Source organism: Micrasema longulum, unplaced genomic scaffold (assembly GCF_059751315.1).
Source record: "Micrasema longulum isolate JH-2025_06_02 unplaced genomic scaffold, ASM5975131v1 h1tg000769l, whole genome shotgun sequence".
Classification (NCBI taxonomy): Eukaryota; Metazoa; Arthropoda; class Insecta; order Trichoptera; family Brachycentridae; genus Micrasema; species Micrasema longulum.
In genome coordinates, this window is record NW_028277963.1 from 251,867 (window position 1) to 271,910 (window position 20,044).

Below are 20,044 nucleotides of genomic sequence, written 5' to 3' on the forward strand. Positions count from 1 at the left end.
TTTTTACAATTATTGTATTATTAAACTGTTTTGTCGTCTTAAATTAAATCAAAGCTTTTTTTATTCTTTGATAAGTTTTTTTTCGATTAAAAAAAAAAATATGTGAAATGTATTTATTTATTAACCCTTACGGATTATTACAAAACATTTTGAGTTTTTCTAAATTTTCGGAAAAAAAAGACTAGATTTCAACCCCTAGGAGTCATAAAGATTAACAAATTAAAACAGGGATGGAGAACATTTAACATTCACCATTTTGCCTATGTTTAAACATCCTTATTTCTTTCATTCTTCCGTCTATTATCATACTAGGCAACGCCTGAAAACAATTTTCTAATTTTTATACTTCATTAACTAGTTAGTTTATTCAGCAATGTTTTGAGTATGTCCAAAGGTTTGCAGACTGGCTGGATTTCCTCCCTAGGGAGTTATCGATGACAGGTCATAAGCGTTGTAAATGCCTAGACTTCCATATTCCTTCCTCAAAAATGTTTTCACTCTCTGTTGCAACAAATTTAGTTCTTATAATTTGTTTGTTATTTTGGCTTTACAAGCTCACTTCGACAAAAAGAAAGGCATTAGTGTTAAAACTTGTGCAATCTATTTTGCGAATAAAATCACTTGTTCTCACGAACATAAGATTGTAACCTTTTGGATTGGCGAATTCATTGTTATATCTTATTTGTTTTTACTTTATTTTTGCAGGTGTTTTAAAATGTGATTTTGTATAAAATTTAGTAATGTTTCGATTATATAGAATATTCGCGTCTATTCCAACCGGCTACGAAGTGTGACGTTATTAATAATTTGGCAATTATTTTCACAGATGTCTTTATTGCAATAGTGATTTGCTCCTTCCAAAAAACAATCATGTTAACAACGTACCATAAGATAAATATTTTTCTGCGTCATAAAAATAAAAAGGCGTAAAATTCATTTACCTTAGTCAAAGTAGATACTGTACTGCAAATTAAACAAAACATGACAATTAAGAAGAATCCAAATTAAGTTAACGAGACTACAATTATAAATCTTTATATATATAATTCCTCTGTACGTGTGATGTCACTGAACTCCTTCTAAACGGCTTAACCGATTTAAGTGCGGCATTCAGAGAAATATAGATCATTGCTCTGTGCGTGTTCGTAGATATTAAAATCTTTAATCTAATATGTAAAAAAGAAGTAAGAAGCACAAATGTTTTATTCATTGATCTACCAGGGTTGCATTCGAGGAGAATGCATTTACAAAAAAATGGAAGGATGTTGTTTTTTTGAGGATAAAAAGTTTGTTTTTGAATGTTTACAAACAGCATTTGTTTTTTATGGATCTCAATCAGATTTTTTCCTTAAATTCATAATTAATCATTTTTTTAATGGTGCATAGGGCACTTTATTGGTACATCAATTGCAGTGTATCTTAATCACTTTTGTTACATGAAGGTAAGATCATCAGATCAGTAAGTACCAGTGCAGGGACTATGAAATATTCTAGTGTGAAAACACCCATTTAAATAAATATTTCACATCAACCATGTCGGGAATCGAACCCTAGACCTCTAGCATGGCAGGCTAACGCGCAAACAAAATATAAGTATATTAAATACAATAAAATTCTTTTGTCCCAAAATATATATATTTAAATTAAAAAAATATTGAAAAGTTATTGAAAAAAACAATATAAATAAAATTATGAAAGTAAAATGACAGTGGGTTAAGAAACTGTAATAAATATATATTAATTTAATTTTACACGAGTACAGTTTTTATCTTATATTTTCTCTTCATCATATTATAATAAAAATTAATACAATGTAATTAAAATGCAAACCACAAGTTATATTTTCATAATATATTGTTTTAAGTTTATAAACAAATAATGGGATTTAATGTTAATAACACTTGTATAATGCATATTATTTACTCTGTATTAATTATAATTAAAATTAACATAAAATATTTGATAAAAAATGAACTTATTTAAAAATAAATAAATATAAGACCTTTTCTTAACTGTTTTTTTTTTTAAATACACAACCCTTAAACCCAAGAATTTTTTTTAAACCATAGCACATTCGACTAAAATGTAATATAAACGTTTTTTAAATCAACATTCTGTACATTAAACATGCGTTTGAGTAAGTTTTTTTTTTGTAACATATTATTGTCGCTATGATTTTTTGTGATTTTGAAATTAGTCAGCCCGTGACGTCATGATTTATCGTCGGTGAGTTGTGCTGCCAATTAAATATAGAACCCCGTAGCTGTCGAAATACACTAAACGTTGAAAAAAATGGCTACCCGGAAATCGGAATTCTATCATAACACATGACACCGCTATAATTGTTTGGTCAATTCACAGAACAGGAGGAAGGAGGAAGTAGTTTATTTTTATTATTTTTTCATATATTTTCGAGATACTTCGCCGTGCAATTAATTCTCTATTCTTAACCGCGGGTAAGAAATCATTTTTATATGTAAGTAGCTGACCCGATAGACGTTGTCCTGCCCGAACGTTGCTTTGCTTCGGAAAAATACTTTTTATTAATAAGTACGTACCTAGGTACTTGTTTGTGATTGAATTCCAAAACTAAAAAAAATTTAATATTCATATATCAAATTTAAGTAGGTACTTGTTTATGGTTGAGTTCCAAAACATAAAATAAATATTTTTTCAAATATGGCATTCTTTTTGCAAACGTCAAATCAGCGCCAAACTCCGGTCTTCTCAGCAACAGAGAGGTGTTCCTTATGTGGGAATACGATTTTTAAAAATGTATTGAATTTAATATTATTTTAGTATTACCAAACCCAGTAAAAAGAAATAAATTGGTAGAAATTATAAGGAATTTAAGGAAAGAATCTGATTTAGGTGCACAAAAAACAAATGCAGTTTCGAAACATTTGAAAACAAACTTTTTTATACACAAAAAAAACAATATCTTTCCATTTTTTTTCAACGCATTCTCCTTGAACGCAACCCTGGTAGATCGATTAATAAAATATTTATACTCATTACTTCTTTTTTACACCTTAGATTGAAGATTTAAATATCTACGAACACGCACAGCGCAAAGATCTACATTTCTCTGAAAACCGCATGTAAATCGGTTAAGCCGTTTAGAAGGGGTTCAGTGACAACACACGTACAGAGGAATTATATATATAAAGATTACCCGTACCACTTTCCTCATTTAAAAAGTTTGACGAATGCAAAATTTCCTTAGAATGTGAAACAGGAAAATCAAGTCGGTTTTTGTAGATAGAAAATGTTCGTAAGGTAAACATTGAAGATTGTTAATTTTTAACACAGCAAATAATGACGAAAGTAATAAAATGCGAAAATGTAAACAGCGCGCAGCGACTCTTTAGCGACAATTCTAGACAATATTTATGTTTTTCTAAAGGCGAATGGAATGAAACAAACATAATACAATTAATCACATAAATTAATTATGTTTAATATTAGTTTAACGTTTGATAAGATTGCAGTAAAAAAATATAATATTTTCGCAATATGTTCTTTTGTAAAAATTATTTGCTTGGTTTTATTTTAAAGGGGAAACGCCGTCTCACTTTTCCTAACACACCCCTTTTCCCGTATTTTCTCCCTGGATTATTGTACTAGATAAATATTTTTTTTACACACTATCATAGACGTTTACCATTGGCGTGTCTCATTTTTTAACAATAGTTTAGTATTGGATCTAGAACTATCCAAAAACCTGTAAAAGTACCCAGTTTTATCTGCCGTCTTCGAACGTAGGGTATATAATAAATGTTTTTGAAAATCTGAAATCTACCTCGGCAAACAAATGTTCGCCACAAGAAGAAAAACTAGCAGGTCACAATGGAGTTCTGGTGCCGATGCTAGTATTGGAGCGAAATATGGAATTGGAAAATAATTATGAAAGCAGGTTAAATGTTGTTGAAATACGATCTCTCAGTCGAATGTGTAGTAAATGTCACTATCTAAATATTTAAATTGTTCCTTTATCCTTCTTCTTTCCTTCCCATCCCCTCTCCTCTCTTCATAGTATAGTGTTTAATTTTTTTTTTAGAATATTTTTTTTTGTTAATCTTTGCTTTTAATTTTTGAGATCTAAAAGGGGGTATTGCGTTGGTCTGGATATGTAGAGCGAATGGACGGGCTTATAGAATCTACGATGCGAATGTTGATGGACGCAGAAAATGAGGAGAACCGAGAAAGACATGGCACGATCAAATCCAACAAATACTTGAAGATGAACAAGCCAAGAGTGAGAATAATCGTTGTGCGTGCTTGAGAAGATGTATGAATGTAAAGCAAGCGAGGTATGTGTGCAAAGACACAGTGATTTGGCGTTCTATTACCTCTGCCTATCCCTACAGGGAACTGCAATGGCAGCCGAAACGTCGTAACAAATCTAAATTTCACGGGATCACCCAAAAAATATACGTATTGATAGACAAACACACATTCGCATTTCTAATATAATATTAGTATTGATATGGTTAACGATTATATTAAGATCAAATTCATTAAAACAATTTTATGTACATTTTTAATAATTTTTACAATCAAATTATCATATTATGTAACCGGTTTTGGGCTAATCGACCCACGAGGAAGTTCTGTTTTTTTTTTTAAATATGTTTTTATTTGTTAATGGACTATAAGTTGAAGCCAAAATTAAAAAATATATATTTTAATAATGTTGATGTTTTTAGTTGATATTTCTTGATAAAAATCCATAGTCAATGTATTATTTAGGTATGTATCTTAAAATATTTCGTCATTCATCTATAAGTAAGTAAACTTCCCTGTCAAAAAATCAAAGTATTGTGATAACTTAACCTGTTAAAATGTGTATTTCTCACTGTGTTGTATTTCGCAATATGTCATTTTCCCATTTTTTAAATAATAAAAGCTTAGTCCCAATTTCGGTCCAAAAAGTCCCCAAAATGAACTGTTTAGCAAACTAGTTATAAATATTTATGTTTTCTTTCCCCTGTTAAAATACTTATTTGATCTTCTTATCTCCAAAATATGTTAAGAATAGTATAGAAGCTGTAAACGTTGTAAACAATTCACCAGTTTTGAAGATGCCTACTTAGGCGAAAGCGCTCGTTGGTCAAAATAATAAAAAAGTAAAACTAAACCAAGAAGTTTCATTGATAACTTTATTTAAAGTTTAATCAAAATCATATTTATTTTTATGTATCGTATTATCAGCACTATGGCGAACTGAAACTAAAAACTAAATCATCCTGTATAACGACGCTGGCATTTGAACTCATGATCTTGTATCAGTGAGCCCATGCCTCCACCCACTCAGCCAGAATCGAGTATCAAACAATATTACATTACAAATAATTTTCACTTGTCATGCCCAACCATTTTTTGTAAGCCAAAGAAATCCAAATTAGGAATACCAAGGCAATGAATTGATCAAAATATTATTGGGAAAATACGTATTTGATACGTGACAAGAAGTGTATAATGTTTACAAAAATAATTAATGTGTTTTGGGATAATAAATCTTTCAATGAGGAAGTTTAGTGGTTTTGTTAATTTTTTTATTTGTTAATGGACTATTAAACTAAGCCAATTAATGTATATTTTTTAAATTGTGTGTCGTTATCATCGCTGTGATTTTTTTTTAGTTTTGTAACATTGAAATGACTCTGCTGACATTTTAAAGTAGAACTCCGTAGTTGTCAAAATACACTAAACGTAGAAAAGAATGGCTACACGAGAATCGGAAATCTATCAATACACGTAACACGATATAATTACAATATTTGAGTTTGTAAAAATGTTTGTTGACAAAAGACTGGATTTCACCCCCTCGGGAGTCATTACGATTGACAAATTGCAACAGGGATGGAGAATACCTTAGAAAAGGTAATATGGAAGTCTAGGCATTTACAGGGCTTTAAACCTGTCATTTGCCGGTTTAAGTGGCCACTTTACACACCGTGTAACATTCACCATTTTGCCTATGTATGAACATCTATATTTCTTTAATTCTTCCATCTGTTATAGAACTACGCTATGCCTGAAAACAATTTTCTGATTTTTTTATTTCTTCTTTTACCAGTTAGTTAATTCAACAATCTTTTGAGTATGTCGAAATGTTTGCAGACTGGCTGGATTTTCTCCCTAGGGAACTCCCTAACTATCGATGACAGGTCATAAGCCTTGTAAATGCCTAGACTTCCATATTCCCTTCTCAAAAATGTTTTCCCTCTCCGTTGCAAAAAATAAGTTCTTATATTTTGTTTGTTAATTTAGCTTTACAAGCTCACTCCGACAAAAAGAAAGGCATTAGTGTTAAAACTTGTACAGTCTATTTTGCGAATAAAATAACTTGTTTTCACGGACATAAGATTGTAATCGTTTGGATCGGCAAATTCATTGTTGATTTTAGTAAAGTTAAAGAGCTGAAACCTTTATTGTTGTGAAGAGATTCATCTGACTGAATAATTTCACATACTAGGCAACGCCTGAAAACAATTTTCCAATTTTTAAACTTCTTCTTGGACCAGTTGGTTTTATTACAATATTTGAGTTTGTCCAAATGTTTGTAGACAAAAGACTGGATTTCACCCCCTCGGAATCATTAAGATTAACAAATTACCTAGTTGCCTAGTATGTGAAATAATTCAGTCAGATGAATTTCTTCACAACAATAAAGGTTTCAGCTCTTTAACTTCACAAAAAGAAACAAATTAAAGAATTGAGGCAATATGGATGTTTAAATACAGGCAAAATGGTGAATGTTACACAGTGTGTAAAGTGGCCACTTAAACCAGCATTTACAGGGCTTATGACGGGTCATAAGCCCTGTAAATGCCTAGACTTCCATATTCCCTTTTCTAATGTATTCTCCTTCCCTGTTGTAATTTGTCAATGCTAAAATTGATAAATTATTGTTCAGTAGAACGTGTGACGTTTATTAATTAGTTCATTTTTATTGATTATTTCATATCAACATTTTTGAGGAACTTCGACGTACAATTAAATGCTCCAATTTTTACCGCGTCCAAGAAAACTTATATTTATATCCAATTACCTGTAGCAATGAACTTCCTGATTTCCGTATTTCAAATAAATAAATAAATCGTTGGTAAGGTATCCAAAATTAAATAATTTTATTGGATTAAATTATACTTTTTATAAATTAATATGTACAAGAGAATACAATGTGGGGCGTTTTGTCTTGCTAGGACATCATTAAACTATCCTAATTTTTTTTTCCTGTATATTGGATTTTATTTTATTTTATTAACATAAACGGCAAACCTGCCTTTTACAAAAATTTACAATACTAACACATTTGGCATAATATTTTATTTTTTTCAAAAACATAAATTTCCTTATACCCAAGATTTATAAAAAAAAAATATACAGCATATTTAGTAGAAAGTTTAAATAATTCAAGAATAAATGTAAAAAACAAAATTACATAATAAAACATTCTACAGTAATACAACAAGAAAATCATAAGTACTGTTTCATACAGCTGGGCAAAGTGAACAAAAAACTGTATATATTATGAAATGCATGAATAAATAAATATAATTACCATTCACCATCTTTGAAAAAGTTCAAAAGGTTTGTTCTATAGGAACAATACCCTACACTAAATATATCAGATACGCGGGAATAACTATTGCCGAGTTCATGAAGTTTGTTTAATACGGCATTACAAATATACACTGTCCGTGAATTGTTGCTACAAAACGGTGGCACCTGTCTAGTCATTCTTCCATATTAAAAATAATCTGCGTGCATCCATGAGAAGATGTATGAATAGGTATGTATGCAAAGACAGGGTGATGTGGCGTTCTATCCTCTTTGTATACCTCTACGGGGAAACATTGTGATGGTTTATTTGTTTGTTTGTAAACTCGTATGAACAATAATTGCTGTTAAATGTTATAGGTGCATAATAGTTTATGGGAGTAATTTAACCTCAAAAAGATTTCAAATTTAAGAAAATTGTAATTAAAGGAAAATTGTTCGGTGGAACTAAATTTTTTACACTTTTAATGCGTAGATATACGTATCGAGGGGTTCTAGACCCGTCAGTATAAACCAATGTACTTATATCAAAACTTGGGTGGTGAGGGGATCGGTAGTGTATCTTATTAGTCTGTCGGGAGACTTTTATCTTCAACTATGACATCATACTGAAGCTATGTCATTTCAGTGCGTAGATACGTAGACCGTAACGTACGCTTCCCCTTGTTTCATATCGATGTACCTACCCAAAACTTGAAGGGGGTCGGTAGTGTTACTCTTCGTAATCGCTAGAGAGAATTTATCTTTAACTGTACCGGCAAGGTGGTATGATGGTTTCAGGTTTAAATATAAATAATTTAAAGAATAAAAATAAAAAAGATTTTGGAGAATTTTGTATCTTTGCACGTTGACTTTTACATATTATTATACTGTTAGTGTGAAAGTGTGGGCTGTGTTGTGGGATTAGCTCGCCAAAGGAAATGCAATCTATAATCAATATGACGGAACTTAGATCACATGACATAAAGAAATTATACCTGCATTAACATAAAAACCTGCGATAGTAATTTGCTTTTGTCTGTGTTCAATTTAATTGTTTTTTATGTTATTAACGCTGCGTGAGGTGCCAGGTTTTTTACTACTTGTCTTGTTTTATGTGCGAAATCAATATTTTTTTTTTTATTTTATTCAGAAAACATACAGTCATACATAAAAAATATTTAAAAAAAAGATTTTCTAACATAAAAAGACCAATAAAATTTTCATAAATTATGCAAAAGATTTTAACATTAAATGTGACAAAAAAATAAATAAAAAAGAAACTCAAGTGAGAAAAGAATAATTGATAACATTTGCGTTTTCCATGGAAGTTATCATTGGTAATAAATAAAAATAGCGAATGCACTCCCCGAGCCATCCATGCACACACACATGAACGCACATACACAAACATATATACATACTTAGAATCAGTCATGAATTTTTAAATTACGATTTTTTACAAAAAACATTAATTTTTTTAAAACTTAACGATAGAAGAAAAATTATAGACCTTTTAAATTTATTCAAAATTGTAAATTCAATATGGGATTGTCCTGATCTCTCATAAACTTCAGGGTGCCGGAAGAATGACAGGTGCCACCGTTTTGTAGCAACAATTCACGGACAGTGTATACTTGTAATGCCGTATTAAACAGACTTCATGAACTCGGCGATAGTTATTCCCACGTATCTGATATATTTAATGTAGGGTTTTGTTCCCATAGAACAAACCTTTTGAACTTTTTCAAAGATGGTGAATGGTAATTATATTTATTTATTCATGCATTTCATAATATATACAGTTTTTTGTTCACTTTAGTTAGTTTTTAATTTAGTTTAGTTCAAAGTAGTAGGAGAATCCTGCTCCAGAAAATCCCTTCGGATACATGGAACAGATCAATATCCAGAGCGACGTTGTTCAGCTTAGCGGTAGCCTTTCCAACAGGCAAAACCATCGACAGGTTGGTCCTGTGTATCGGAATATGAAATAATATATGCTGACGCTGTCTTAGGTAATTATCAGGAACATACAAACCAATGCTCATCATAATCTCAGGATTATCGACCATACCGCGCAGCAATCGATAAAAATGTGCCGTCAAATACACATTCCTTCTAGTCTCTAAACTTATGTAGCCAAGCATATCCAGGAGAAAATCGGCCGGGTAGAGCCAAGGATAATACCCGCACTCTCTCATGTAGAGATATCTCGGAAACTTCTTTTAGATTTTCTCTATCATAAGAGAGTACTTCAGTTCATGTGGCTCCCAAACCATCGAGCCACTCTCGAGTCTAGTTCGAACCAAGGAGTTGTAAAGAGTTCTCAGTCCGCGGGTATTTTCAAAAACCCAGGCAGTACGCAGAACGAATCCTAACATCTTCAATGCATTACCACTGATTGTCTCTTTGTGTTCCTGAAATGCTGGGTGAATAAATCTAACGCCCAGATCCTTAACATTTGATGTTCGTATCAGATTCTGTTCATTCATTTTGTAGCGAAAAAACAATGTTTTTTGGCCCTAGCGAAAGACGTGACCAAACACTTACGAGTAGAAAAATTAAAAACCTAAGTTTGTTACGCCTTCCATCGTCTGCCCTGCAGAACCTACATGAAGAGGTTATACTTTGTATTGTTATAAAATTGTGTGCGTGTGAAAAGCTACAAAGATGACTTTTAGATTCTTTTGTTATCACAGTTGTTCATATAATATCATAAATAAGACGAAAACACGCTTAGTATGCATTTATGTTAGATAATTTGTCACTTCAGCAAACAAAACTTAATGGATTTAATAATTTATTTACTTCGTATTTTATTTGCTGTAAAAATTAATTGAGTTAATAAATCAAACGCTTTATAAAGAAACTTAATTGAACGCACCTCAATTAATTGATTGCTTGTGATAAATCGACCAGAAAAATGGTGATACTGTGAAATAATCGACCGATTAAAATAGTTACACTGATTTATTTTCGTGTAAATAAGTAATGCGATTTGTAATTGTAATTAGTTGGAGCAATTATTAATAGTGAACTCGCAAGAATTGTAAAAATGTGGAATGTAACATAACTAACCCCGATTCCGAACGAAAGTATCAAGTGTTAGGCTAAGATATGTGTATGTGTGAATAATAGTGACTCACTGGCAACCCCGGATTGCAAATGAAAAAGGCTTTTTATTCCATTTTCAACTGGCAACATTACTCCGTTGATAAATCGGTGAGTTTTTTATTATTTAAATAGCTCTACCCTGCTTAAAGATTTATGGTTTTCATCAACAATAATAATAAAATGTAAAGATGTTCACTGTACATACAGTGAACTGAACAGATCTCTGAAACCCATAAACTTCATGAACGGTTTCCATTTATTATGTTGGTCAATGCAACCAAGGAACCAAGTGGATTGCTGCACAGGACTGCAAAAATGTTTATTACCCGTATGCAGAGACAAAACTTAAGGTGAGGAAAGTACATTCTAATCTCAAATGCGGAGAATAACCCGAAGGTGAAGACAATAGAATGTACTTTCCTCACCTTAAGTTTTGTCTCAGCATACGGGTATATGACTTATTCCAGGTTTTGCTGTGAACCAAATAAATAAACAAAAATATTAAAATAAAAAATATATTTGAATAAATAGATTTTTTACCTATATTAAAATGTTATTTAACTCTTAAAAGACTGTGGTAAATAATCCCTTTGCGCGGTGATGTAACATGGTGTTACCACTAGTAAAAGACAGAATATTCTAAAATTCAGACATTTGAAAAAAATGAAAAACATGGAGACATACTGTTTAATAAATCCTGTTCCATAATTTATGCTAATAAACATATAATTTAGCCCTGTTATAGCAAAATAAATAAAAAACCACAAATACGCCTCTCATTTTACGCGCGTGCATCCCCCATCATTGTCATCAACCGACTGAAGACTAAACCTATTTTAGACAACACCCGCCGCAGAACAGCGTCTCTGTCTTCCTTGTTATGACTTCTATCTTCGTGCTCTTTCTTGTGTAAGGTATCATTATAGATGTGTTGCTGAATTAGCGGACATTCATTCTTCGCGTAGCAAGGATAAATATTTTTTGTATTAACATTTAGCATAGTTTTTCAATTTTTACTTTCCAAATCGGGTGTGAAAATGTCCATTTGAAGATTGCAAAAAATACGAATTCATCATTTAAAAAAATAAGAGAGATATATCAAGTCTTGTGTCCTATGTCGACTAGTGTGACATCACAGCCACACAAGAGTAAATATTTTTTCAGTGCTTAGTTATATAATTTCTCTTAGTATATCCCATTGCATTCAATATCATTCCATTCATTTTGTAACCCATAAATATACCCATAAAGAATAGAACTAAAAATCACTTTTATTTACACTCAAACCTCGCTTGTTCCACATCATGCACCTTCTTATAAACGGGCGGCATTATTCCGACCTACTATATTTTAAAATATTTATTTTGTTTTTTGGTTACTATCGTCGCGTGCATAAAAAAATCAACATTGTTTACTTTACATGTCCAAAAGATCAAATCACAGCACCATTGTATTTTGCACGACACTCGATGTATACCGCACCTAGTTTTGCCACACATTCGTACGAGTAATCGCATTCTATCAGCCAAAAAATATAATTGTTTGCCTATTTTTATCCTCGTTTTCCCGTTTATATGTTTTATAAAATCAGAATAGTTTATCTATAGTCCTTCAAATATAGCTCGATTAGAATGACATTTGTCAGAAAAAGTGACGACATAACTTTGTAGTAACGTCAAAGGAGTTATTTATATTGACACACGAAAAATCATTCGTACCTGGCGTGTTAATTTATTTTTTTAAAAATGCTTGACACATAAATCAACATAAATATATAAAATCCGCTTTAAAACTAAAAAAAAATTAAATAAACCTAATTATTAACGGCGTTCTTCCTAAGTTAAATCATTTTGCAAAAACGTTAGAGATGGGACAAATCGATCCTTGTAAATTGATCGAATAAAAAAATAACTCATTTGATGTTGTGATGAAAAAAGTATAATAGTCTTATTTTTTGGTGAACAATTGTGTTAAACACACTATGATAGGCTTGTTTTTGCGTTTTTATATAAATTTTCGAAAACAAGAGTTTCACGATTGCATGAAAATCAGTGATCACTAATTTTATTTATTTATTTATTTATTTAACTTTTTGTACATAATGTTATTTGTACATTGGCGGGCTTATTGCCAAATGGCAATTTCTTCCAACCAACCAATAAAATAAAAGTTTTATTTTTATAATTCAAGTTACAGAACATATTCAATAGAAAACAAAAAAAAATAAAATTAAAAAGTGAAAAATATATAAAAATAGAAATAAACGTATTTGTTTATAAATTACCTTAAATCAAAACTATTACTCAATGGGAAAAAGGAAAAAAGCGGAAAGAGGAAAAAGGAAAGGAGGAGAGATTAAGGAAGAGAAAGGAGATGTTTCTTCAGACGTGATTTAAACAGAGATAATGAAGTAACATCTTTGATGGTGGATGGGAGATGATTCCACAGTCGAGCCGCATGGACACTATATGAGTTAGAGAAGAAAGAGGAATTGTGTATGGGTATTAAGGTATTAATTTTCCATCACTAATGACTTTACTTTAACAGCTGTCATTCTAATCAAGCTATATTTTAAGGACTATAACTTATGGGAATGCGTACTTTTAAGATTTTCTTGCAACTGTCGATTAACATTTGTTCTACTAGGGCCAGTTTCTCCAAAATATAGTTTAAAATTGAGTTTTCGTCAAAATGTGTGAAATAAATTGTTTTGTCCTTTTCGCAAGCGGGCCATTTTGTCTGTTTTCAAACAAATCAATATAATGTTTTTTTTTTTCATGGTTTTCTACAAAAATTGCGTAACGGAAATTGGAATGTTTTCTCATTATCTGCAAAAAACGTTGTAAATTAATATCATAGTAAAAAAAAGCATGTTTTTTGCGGTTCATGAGAAAACATTCCAATTTCAACTGTGCAGTTTTTGTAAAAAACCCTTTCATTGTTAAACTTCAAACTTTTTGGGTCAACCAGACCGGATGTGCTCACTCACAAAACGTCAATTTTTGTTACGTAAACCGATTTTTCGACGTTTTCTATAAGGAACCGTATTCATTTATGTATTGTAACTACAAAATACCTATTCTGAATGACATTGTACCTACTTTATGGTTGTCTAAATGTCGGGGGAATGTTTATATTCAAATAATATGTTAGTGTCTGTATAATTATAAAAATATTTATGTATTTATTTAAAATAACAAACATCCGTGACTTAAATTATTAATAATATATTTTTTTCTTTTCAGCGCAAAAACGACATGCGGGATGGGCGCTCCCAAAATGGCGCTAGATCCGGGATAGGGTAAATATTATTATTTAACAATTAATTTAGTTATTAGCACGCGCAGTAAAATTATGCGGCCATACAAAATAAAATATGTTATTATTGTAAATGCGTATTATTTTTATTTTTGCGTACATTTTGTTTTTCATTTTACTTCCTGGTTTTGTTGTTTATAAGCTTATTTAAATTTTTAAATGCATGTAACTTGTTTTCGGCCTAAGTTGCCATGTTTTAGTAAAAGGCCCTAATAAAGGGAAAAAAAATTGTCCGATGTTTCGATCAATTACTTTCGATTTGATTTATTTTTTTAGTATTATTTACTGTCATCTATGAATTTATTCCGGTAACAGTTTAAGCGAAGAAATACACCATTATCGAGATTTTCGAATTGTACATTTTTCTTCCATAGATGTCAGTACTGTTAAATAGTCTTATCTGCGTGTTTAAAACTTGTTATGTTTTATCGAGGCTCTTCACATCGGGGATATAGCTCAGTGGTAGAGCATTCGACTGCAGATCGAGAGGTCCCCGGTTCAAACCCGGGTGTCCCCTCACCGAATATTTTTGTTTTATTTTATTTTGGAATAAATTATTTGACAGTAATTATTATTTTTTATTTAATTTTTTACATTCTTAAGAATATAAGCTTATTAAATTGTTTAGTATAAAGAATTACGAAAATCTTTAGCCTCTTTAAAAATTTAAATCCATTTCAACATATTTATGTTAGTAACGTTTTACGGTCGTGACTGTCAAATTGATTTTCTCAACAGAGATCAATGATATTTTTGAGGAGGGAAAATGAAAGTCTAGGCATGCATATACGTGATTTAAGACGTATCATTGGCTTTTTGAAGTGATCCCTTTACACATTGTGTAACATTCATCATTATTTTGATTATGCCTTATTAAGTTCATCGATTATAAATATTAATTACATCACATTGTCTAAATTTGTTGCAACAGAGGGAATATTGATGTCTAAATAGGCATTTACGGGCCTTTTTATCTCTTATTGACTGGTTTAAGTGGTCACTTTACACACTGTGTAACTTTCACCATTCTGCCTATGTCAACCATCCACATTTCCTCAACTCTTCCATCTTTTGACTTTTGTGAAGTATAAGAGCTAAAACCTTTATCATGTGGGTGAGATTCATGCGGCTGAACCAATTCACCCACTAGGCAACGCATAAAAACAATTGTCCATTTTTTATTCCAATTAGTTTAACCAACAGTATTTTGAGTATGTCCAAATGTTTGTAGAGAGGCCGGGTTTCCTCCCTAGGAACTTATTTAAATCCAAATTTGTTGCAACAGAGAGGAAAAACGTTTTGAGAAGGGAATGGAAATTCCATATGGAAGTCTAGGCGTTTACAGTGCTCATGACCTGTACTTGGCCGGTTTAAGTGGCCACTTTACACACTGTGTAACATTCACCGGTCTACAACTGTTGGGGCCAAAACTAAATTGAGCAATATTTCGTTAATTAAATAATTCTTTACAGAACGAATTTAAATTACTAACTTCGTTCCGAAGATTTGGCGGGTTAAAGTAATACTTTACAAAGAACGCTTTATTGGTTGATTTTGTATACCGACTAGCAATTTCAGATGTTATTGTTCGGCTTTGCGTGAATTATTGTTTTATGCCCTTTTAAATGTCGTCTACTGAAGTTGAGATATTTATTTTTCTGTGTATACTTTGTACCCTTGTATTTTTTATGTAATATTTTAAAGAACCGGGCATTTGTCCTATACTTAAGTTTTAAGATCCTAGTTTAGTTTATTGTTTTGTGTCCAGGATGTCACATATAATTTAATTTATTGAGGAAGAGAAATCTTGTAATTGTTTGAAAAGGTCTTAGAAATATTTTGTTTGGCAGTAAAATATCAATATTTTTTGTAGAATGCAATTGAAATAGTTTTTGAAAAGCTTGTGGGAGAGGAACAAGCTTTAGTCTTCTTCTTAAAGTCTGCAAGGGCGCTTGTAGAATTGCTGACGGAAAGTCAGACCGTAGCAGGCGAGGAGTGTACGCATCCTCGAGTGTTACGTGTATTAGGTAAATGTGTACCTATGTAATCATTTAAAGAAACTGCGGTTATCTTTTAGAACAGTTACAATAATGATTATTTCTGTGACATTCAATAGTGAGCCTCTAGAGACGATGACGGAAGGTCCTAAGTGACAGGCGAGGCTTGTTCGCATCCTCGAGTGTTACGAGTTGCGAGTGTGAGGGTGTGATTGCCCTGTGGTTTTATTTGAGCTGATTTGTGTATTTAATGAATATGTACCGGCTCAACTTTTTCAGACTATTTTCAATTATGATTTATGTGACATTGCGGAATTAGAAAATAAATAATATTTTGAAGAAACTGTGTGTCTTTTTCCTCGTTCGCATGTCACCCGAGATTGGCGAGACCGTCGAAGCGAAAACCCTGCACCAGCTGGCGTGAACAACAACATTTGGCCATACTCAAAAAACATTGTTGGCATCACATTGTGCCTTAACTGAAACGCCCATATTTCTTCTATTTATTTATTTTCTGTCTAACATAAAAGAGATAATATTATTAATTATACAGTAGTATGAATGACCAAAATATATAATTAGTATTTTTTTCGTTTTTTTCGTAGTATTTAATTGATGAACTTGGTAATTCATCAAAATTATATGATTAACATTGTGTTTTCGTCAGTAAAAGGCTTCATTGTATGGGGTAAACAGAGAGTACTGTCATGTACCCACGCCGATTATTCCGACTATCGACGTGTCCATTCTATCTATCTCCTTCAAAATATTTATTATAAAAATGTTTTTTATTTCAGAAACAGCACCGGAGCTCTTTCCACCAAGGAAGTTAATTCAGCAGATACTGGACAAGTTTCCGGTATAACCAGAAGCTCCATTTATAATGAAACTATCAGTTCCAAATCGAAAGCCATCACTGGAAATCCTTCTGGAAGTCGCTTTCGCCGTCCGCAAAGTGCCGACATAACCAAATTAACGAACTCTTCACTATCGATCTCACAAAAAAACCAAAGTGAACCCACCAAAAACTCCGCCCCAGACAAACCGCAAAGGGCAACACCTCAAGGTACAGAAGTTAAAAAGAAAGTCAGGCCTTCGTTGACTCCTTTGATAACTTCCAAAAAAGGCAAGCCTACAGGAGTATCGCCATCATTATCAAGCGCTGAAACAAACTCAGAAGGCTCGAATCCGCCGCAAGCCAAAAATGACGGACGCCTAATTCCAAGCATCAAAGACAAACCATCCAGGTTTTCTCTCCTATCGTTTTCTAGAAAGACGTCTGTTGATGATAAGCGCGGTGCTCCTAAACCGAAATTCATCAGATTTACGAGCGTACCCGCGGGAAATAAATCTTCAGGGTTCTCGGCGTCCAAGTCAGTGCCGAATCTTCGGATTTTAAAAACTATAAACAACAACGATATTCTGCAAGAAGAAGACGATGGCGGATTTAATGAAGCCAGGAATAAAGTCAACTCCGAGGCGTTAAAGACCGTCTTGGAATCTTCGAGAACAACGTCATTGAGGAATATTCGAAGGTATGAAACTGTTTCCTTTTTTTTTTATTGTTTAATTATAACAAAATTATAAAGGTTTAATTCGCTCTGCTTATGGATATGCAATATCAGTAACTTTTTTCATTTGTGTGTCGTAATTCGTAACTCTGCTGAATTTTATTTTATGTATTTTTGTCAACAATCCTACTCGTAGTTCCGCGTTACTTGCAGTTTACATTATATTGTACGATATTACTACTTTGCCTCCTGAGATCCTTTACAAGGTATCAGGTTCTCTAGTCCTGGATGTCCAGTACTGACATTTCGTTGGCAGCCCGTGTTTTATGTCTGATCTCTAATCGAAGGACCTAAAGCAGAAGTATAGAGAAGCTCTCATATATTTTTCAATGACTTGCTCTATTTAAGGAGCGTGCATCGGCGAAGAGAAAATACTTATTTTGGTGTTTTGCTACATTAACACTTTTCATATCGTTTGCCAAATTGAAATAATCAAATAAATTTTACAATATTTTTACATATACATTGATGAAATTTGCAGCAAACTTTATTTCTGGCCTATCAGAGGCGTTTTTATGGGTTATAGGATATGAGCATATTCACAAGCAGTTCGTATTTGACCCCATTGTTGAGATTCCCTTTTGTTTGGTAGGTACTTATTATGTTTTAAAATGACAATCAATACTATTAATAAATATTATCATTATTGTACAATGCATTTCACGATGTTTCATAGCTCACGTTTTTCGAGATAATGCTTATTTATTACAGCACATTAAACATTATATTTGCACGAAACGTATTGACTCCATGCGTCTGTCTTACTAAAATGGTTTTGTAACTTTTGCAAAAGAAAGCGCAGTGAACTACTTCTTTTACCTACCTATTATTGTTTTTTATGTATCTTTACGTTGTATACAGGTGTTCTTTAAACCCTATCACATCCGAAATCACGATTATCAGTATGGGCAAGATTACATATTATAAAATATTAAAAAAAAACACATGGTTGCTTACTTCTGCAGGGGAGAAATGAAGGGAACGCGGCGCAGTATCAGACTCCCCACTCACCCCCCTCGTTTCTCATTCAGAAGTAAACAACTATTTGCTTTTTTTAAATATATGTTTTAAAATTTTTATTCGTTCTACAAAAATATTTTAATGTGTCAATAGGTCTTCTTGCTCATATTGATCATCATGGTTTCGGATGTGAAAGGGTTTAATGAACACCCTGTATTTCAATCGGAGACTCAGCATTTTACTAAATTAAAACCCAATTCTCTAAAAATAAAGTCTGCTGAGAAAATTTATTCGCATAAAATTTTTGAGAGGAAATAGAAAATAAATGAGGGTATTAGAATAGAAGCATGCTTAGAAATTTTCATTGAGGGAGTTACTGAGATATTTGCGAAAAACTTAACACTTAAATTAAATATGTGTCATTTTGGAAAACATGGATTCATAATGAAAATACTTTAAAAAAATAAGTGCAATAGGAAAAAGATTTTTTTTAAATGTTACAAAAATGTGGAGAAATCTAATTTTGCATAATCAAGAGGAAGGATATTTTTAATTTTGCTTATTACTAGATGGAGATATCTAAATTTGCTTTATACTTTAAAGAAATGCTGACATTTTTATTTTGTATAACTGACTTCAAAGACATAATCATAACTAACAAAGCTGCATGCCCATAGTAAGTACGCACAAAAATTGTTTAATTATGTTCTGAAAATATTTGAGGATTTGTAGATAATATTGAGGTTGGTATGGTAAAAGTAAAATGGAGGTACAGTAAAAAAATAGGTTATTCATGGAAGAAAGAGTTTATTCAAAAATAAAATAAGAGACACCATTTTTTAAAGAAACAAACTGTACTTAGCAGACAGGTTTTTTAAAAACATATGTTTAACAATACAATATCGAATATTGTATTGTTAAACATACCAGGTAGAATATAAAAAAGTAAAAAAATATCGCATGTAAAATGAGTGAACCGTGTTAAATAAATCAAACAATAATCAAATATTTTCTTAACTAAAGTTAAATAAATAAAATAAATATATTCTTCGCTTCTTTTTTTTATCAATATTTCTTTTGTTATTTTTCGTATTTCTAAGAACTTTTTTAGCCATTTAATTTATAGCTGTGGTAGGATGGATATCCATAATTATTGACTGCAACTTTTTTGTACTTGAAACACCTTAATTTTATAATATTGCAACTAAAACTTCGCTCTCAAAAAATCACAACCAACTTCCAAATGTATGAGGCGACCATGTTGTTTTCGAAAAAATTCTAGTGTGTGATTGGCTGATTGTGGGATATGTAATTTATTATGCTCACCAACTCAATGGAGAATGCTAAGTTTGCGGTGTCAAGTATTGCCGTTTTTGTAAGATTGAGAGACGGCTTTGAATTACGCTATCGTTTAGGTAGGCAGGTTTTTATGTAAAGTTTATTTTGGCATCAATAACTCATTTTTCGTTTTTGGTGGAGATTTCTAAGTTTGCTTCTTCCATCAAATGTCAGTAATAATAATTATGGATAACTTAT

At 31.8% G+C, this 20,044-nt stretch overlaps 1 protein-coding gene and 1 non-coding gene across 7 annotated transcripts in view; both read left to right on the top strand.

Annotated features, from left to right (window-relative positions):
• Positions 1 to 20,044, top strand: part of spdi (sperm antigen with calponin homology and coiled-coil domains split discs) — a 205,736-nt gene that overhangs the window by 94,501 nt on the left and 91,191 nt on the right. For 3 of the 6 annotated variants that reach the window (XM_088230451.1, XM_088230454.1, XM_088230452.1), the window contains exons 2-4: positions 10,563 to 10,770; positions 13,908 to 13,963; positions 16,775 to 17,512. In XM_088230451.1, the coding sequence (XP_088086577.1) occupies positions 10,714 to 10,770; positions 13,908 to 13,963; positions 16,775 to 17,512 (851 nt within the window). In that variant the 5' untranslated portion in view covers positions 10,563 to 10,713. Of the gene's footprint in view, positions 1 to 10,562; positions 10,771 to 13,907; positions 13,964 to 16,774; positions 17,513 to 20,044 lie in introns of those variants that run through there. The other 3 variants (XM_088230457.1, XM_088230458.1, XM_088230453.1) reach the window with 2 other exon arrangements.
• TRNAC-GCA (transfer RNA cysteine (anticodon GCA)) lies at positions 14,426 to 14,497 on the top strand. Its single transcript has one exon. It is a non-coding gene; the product is annotated as a tRNA-Cys (tRNA).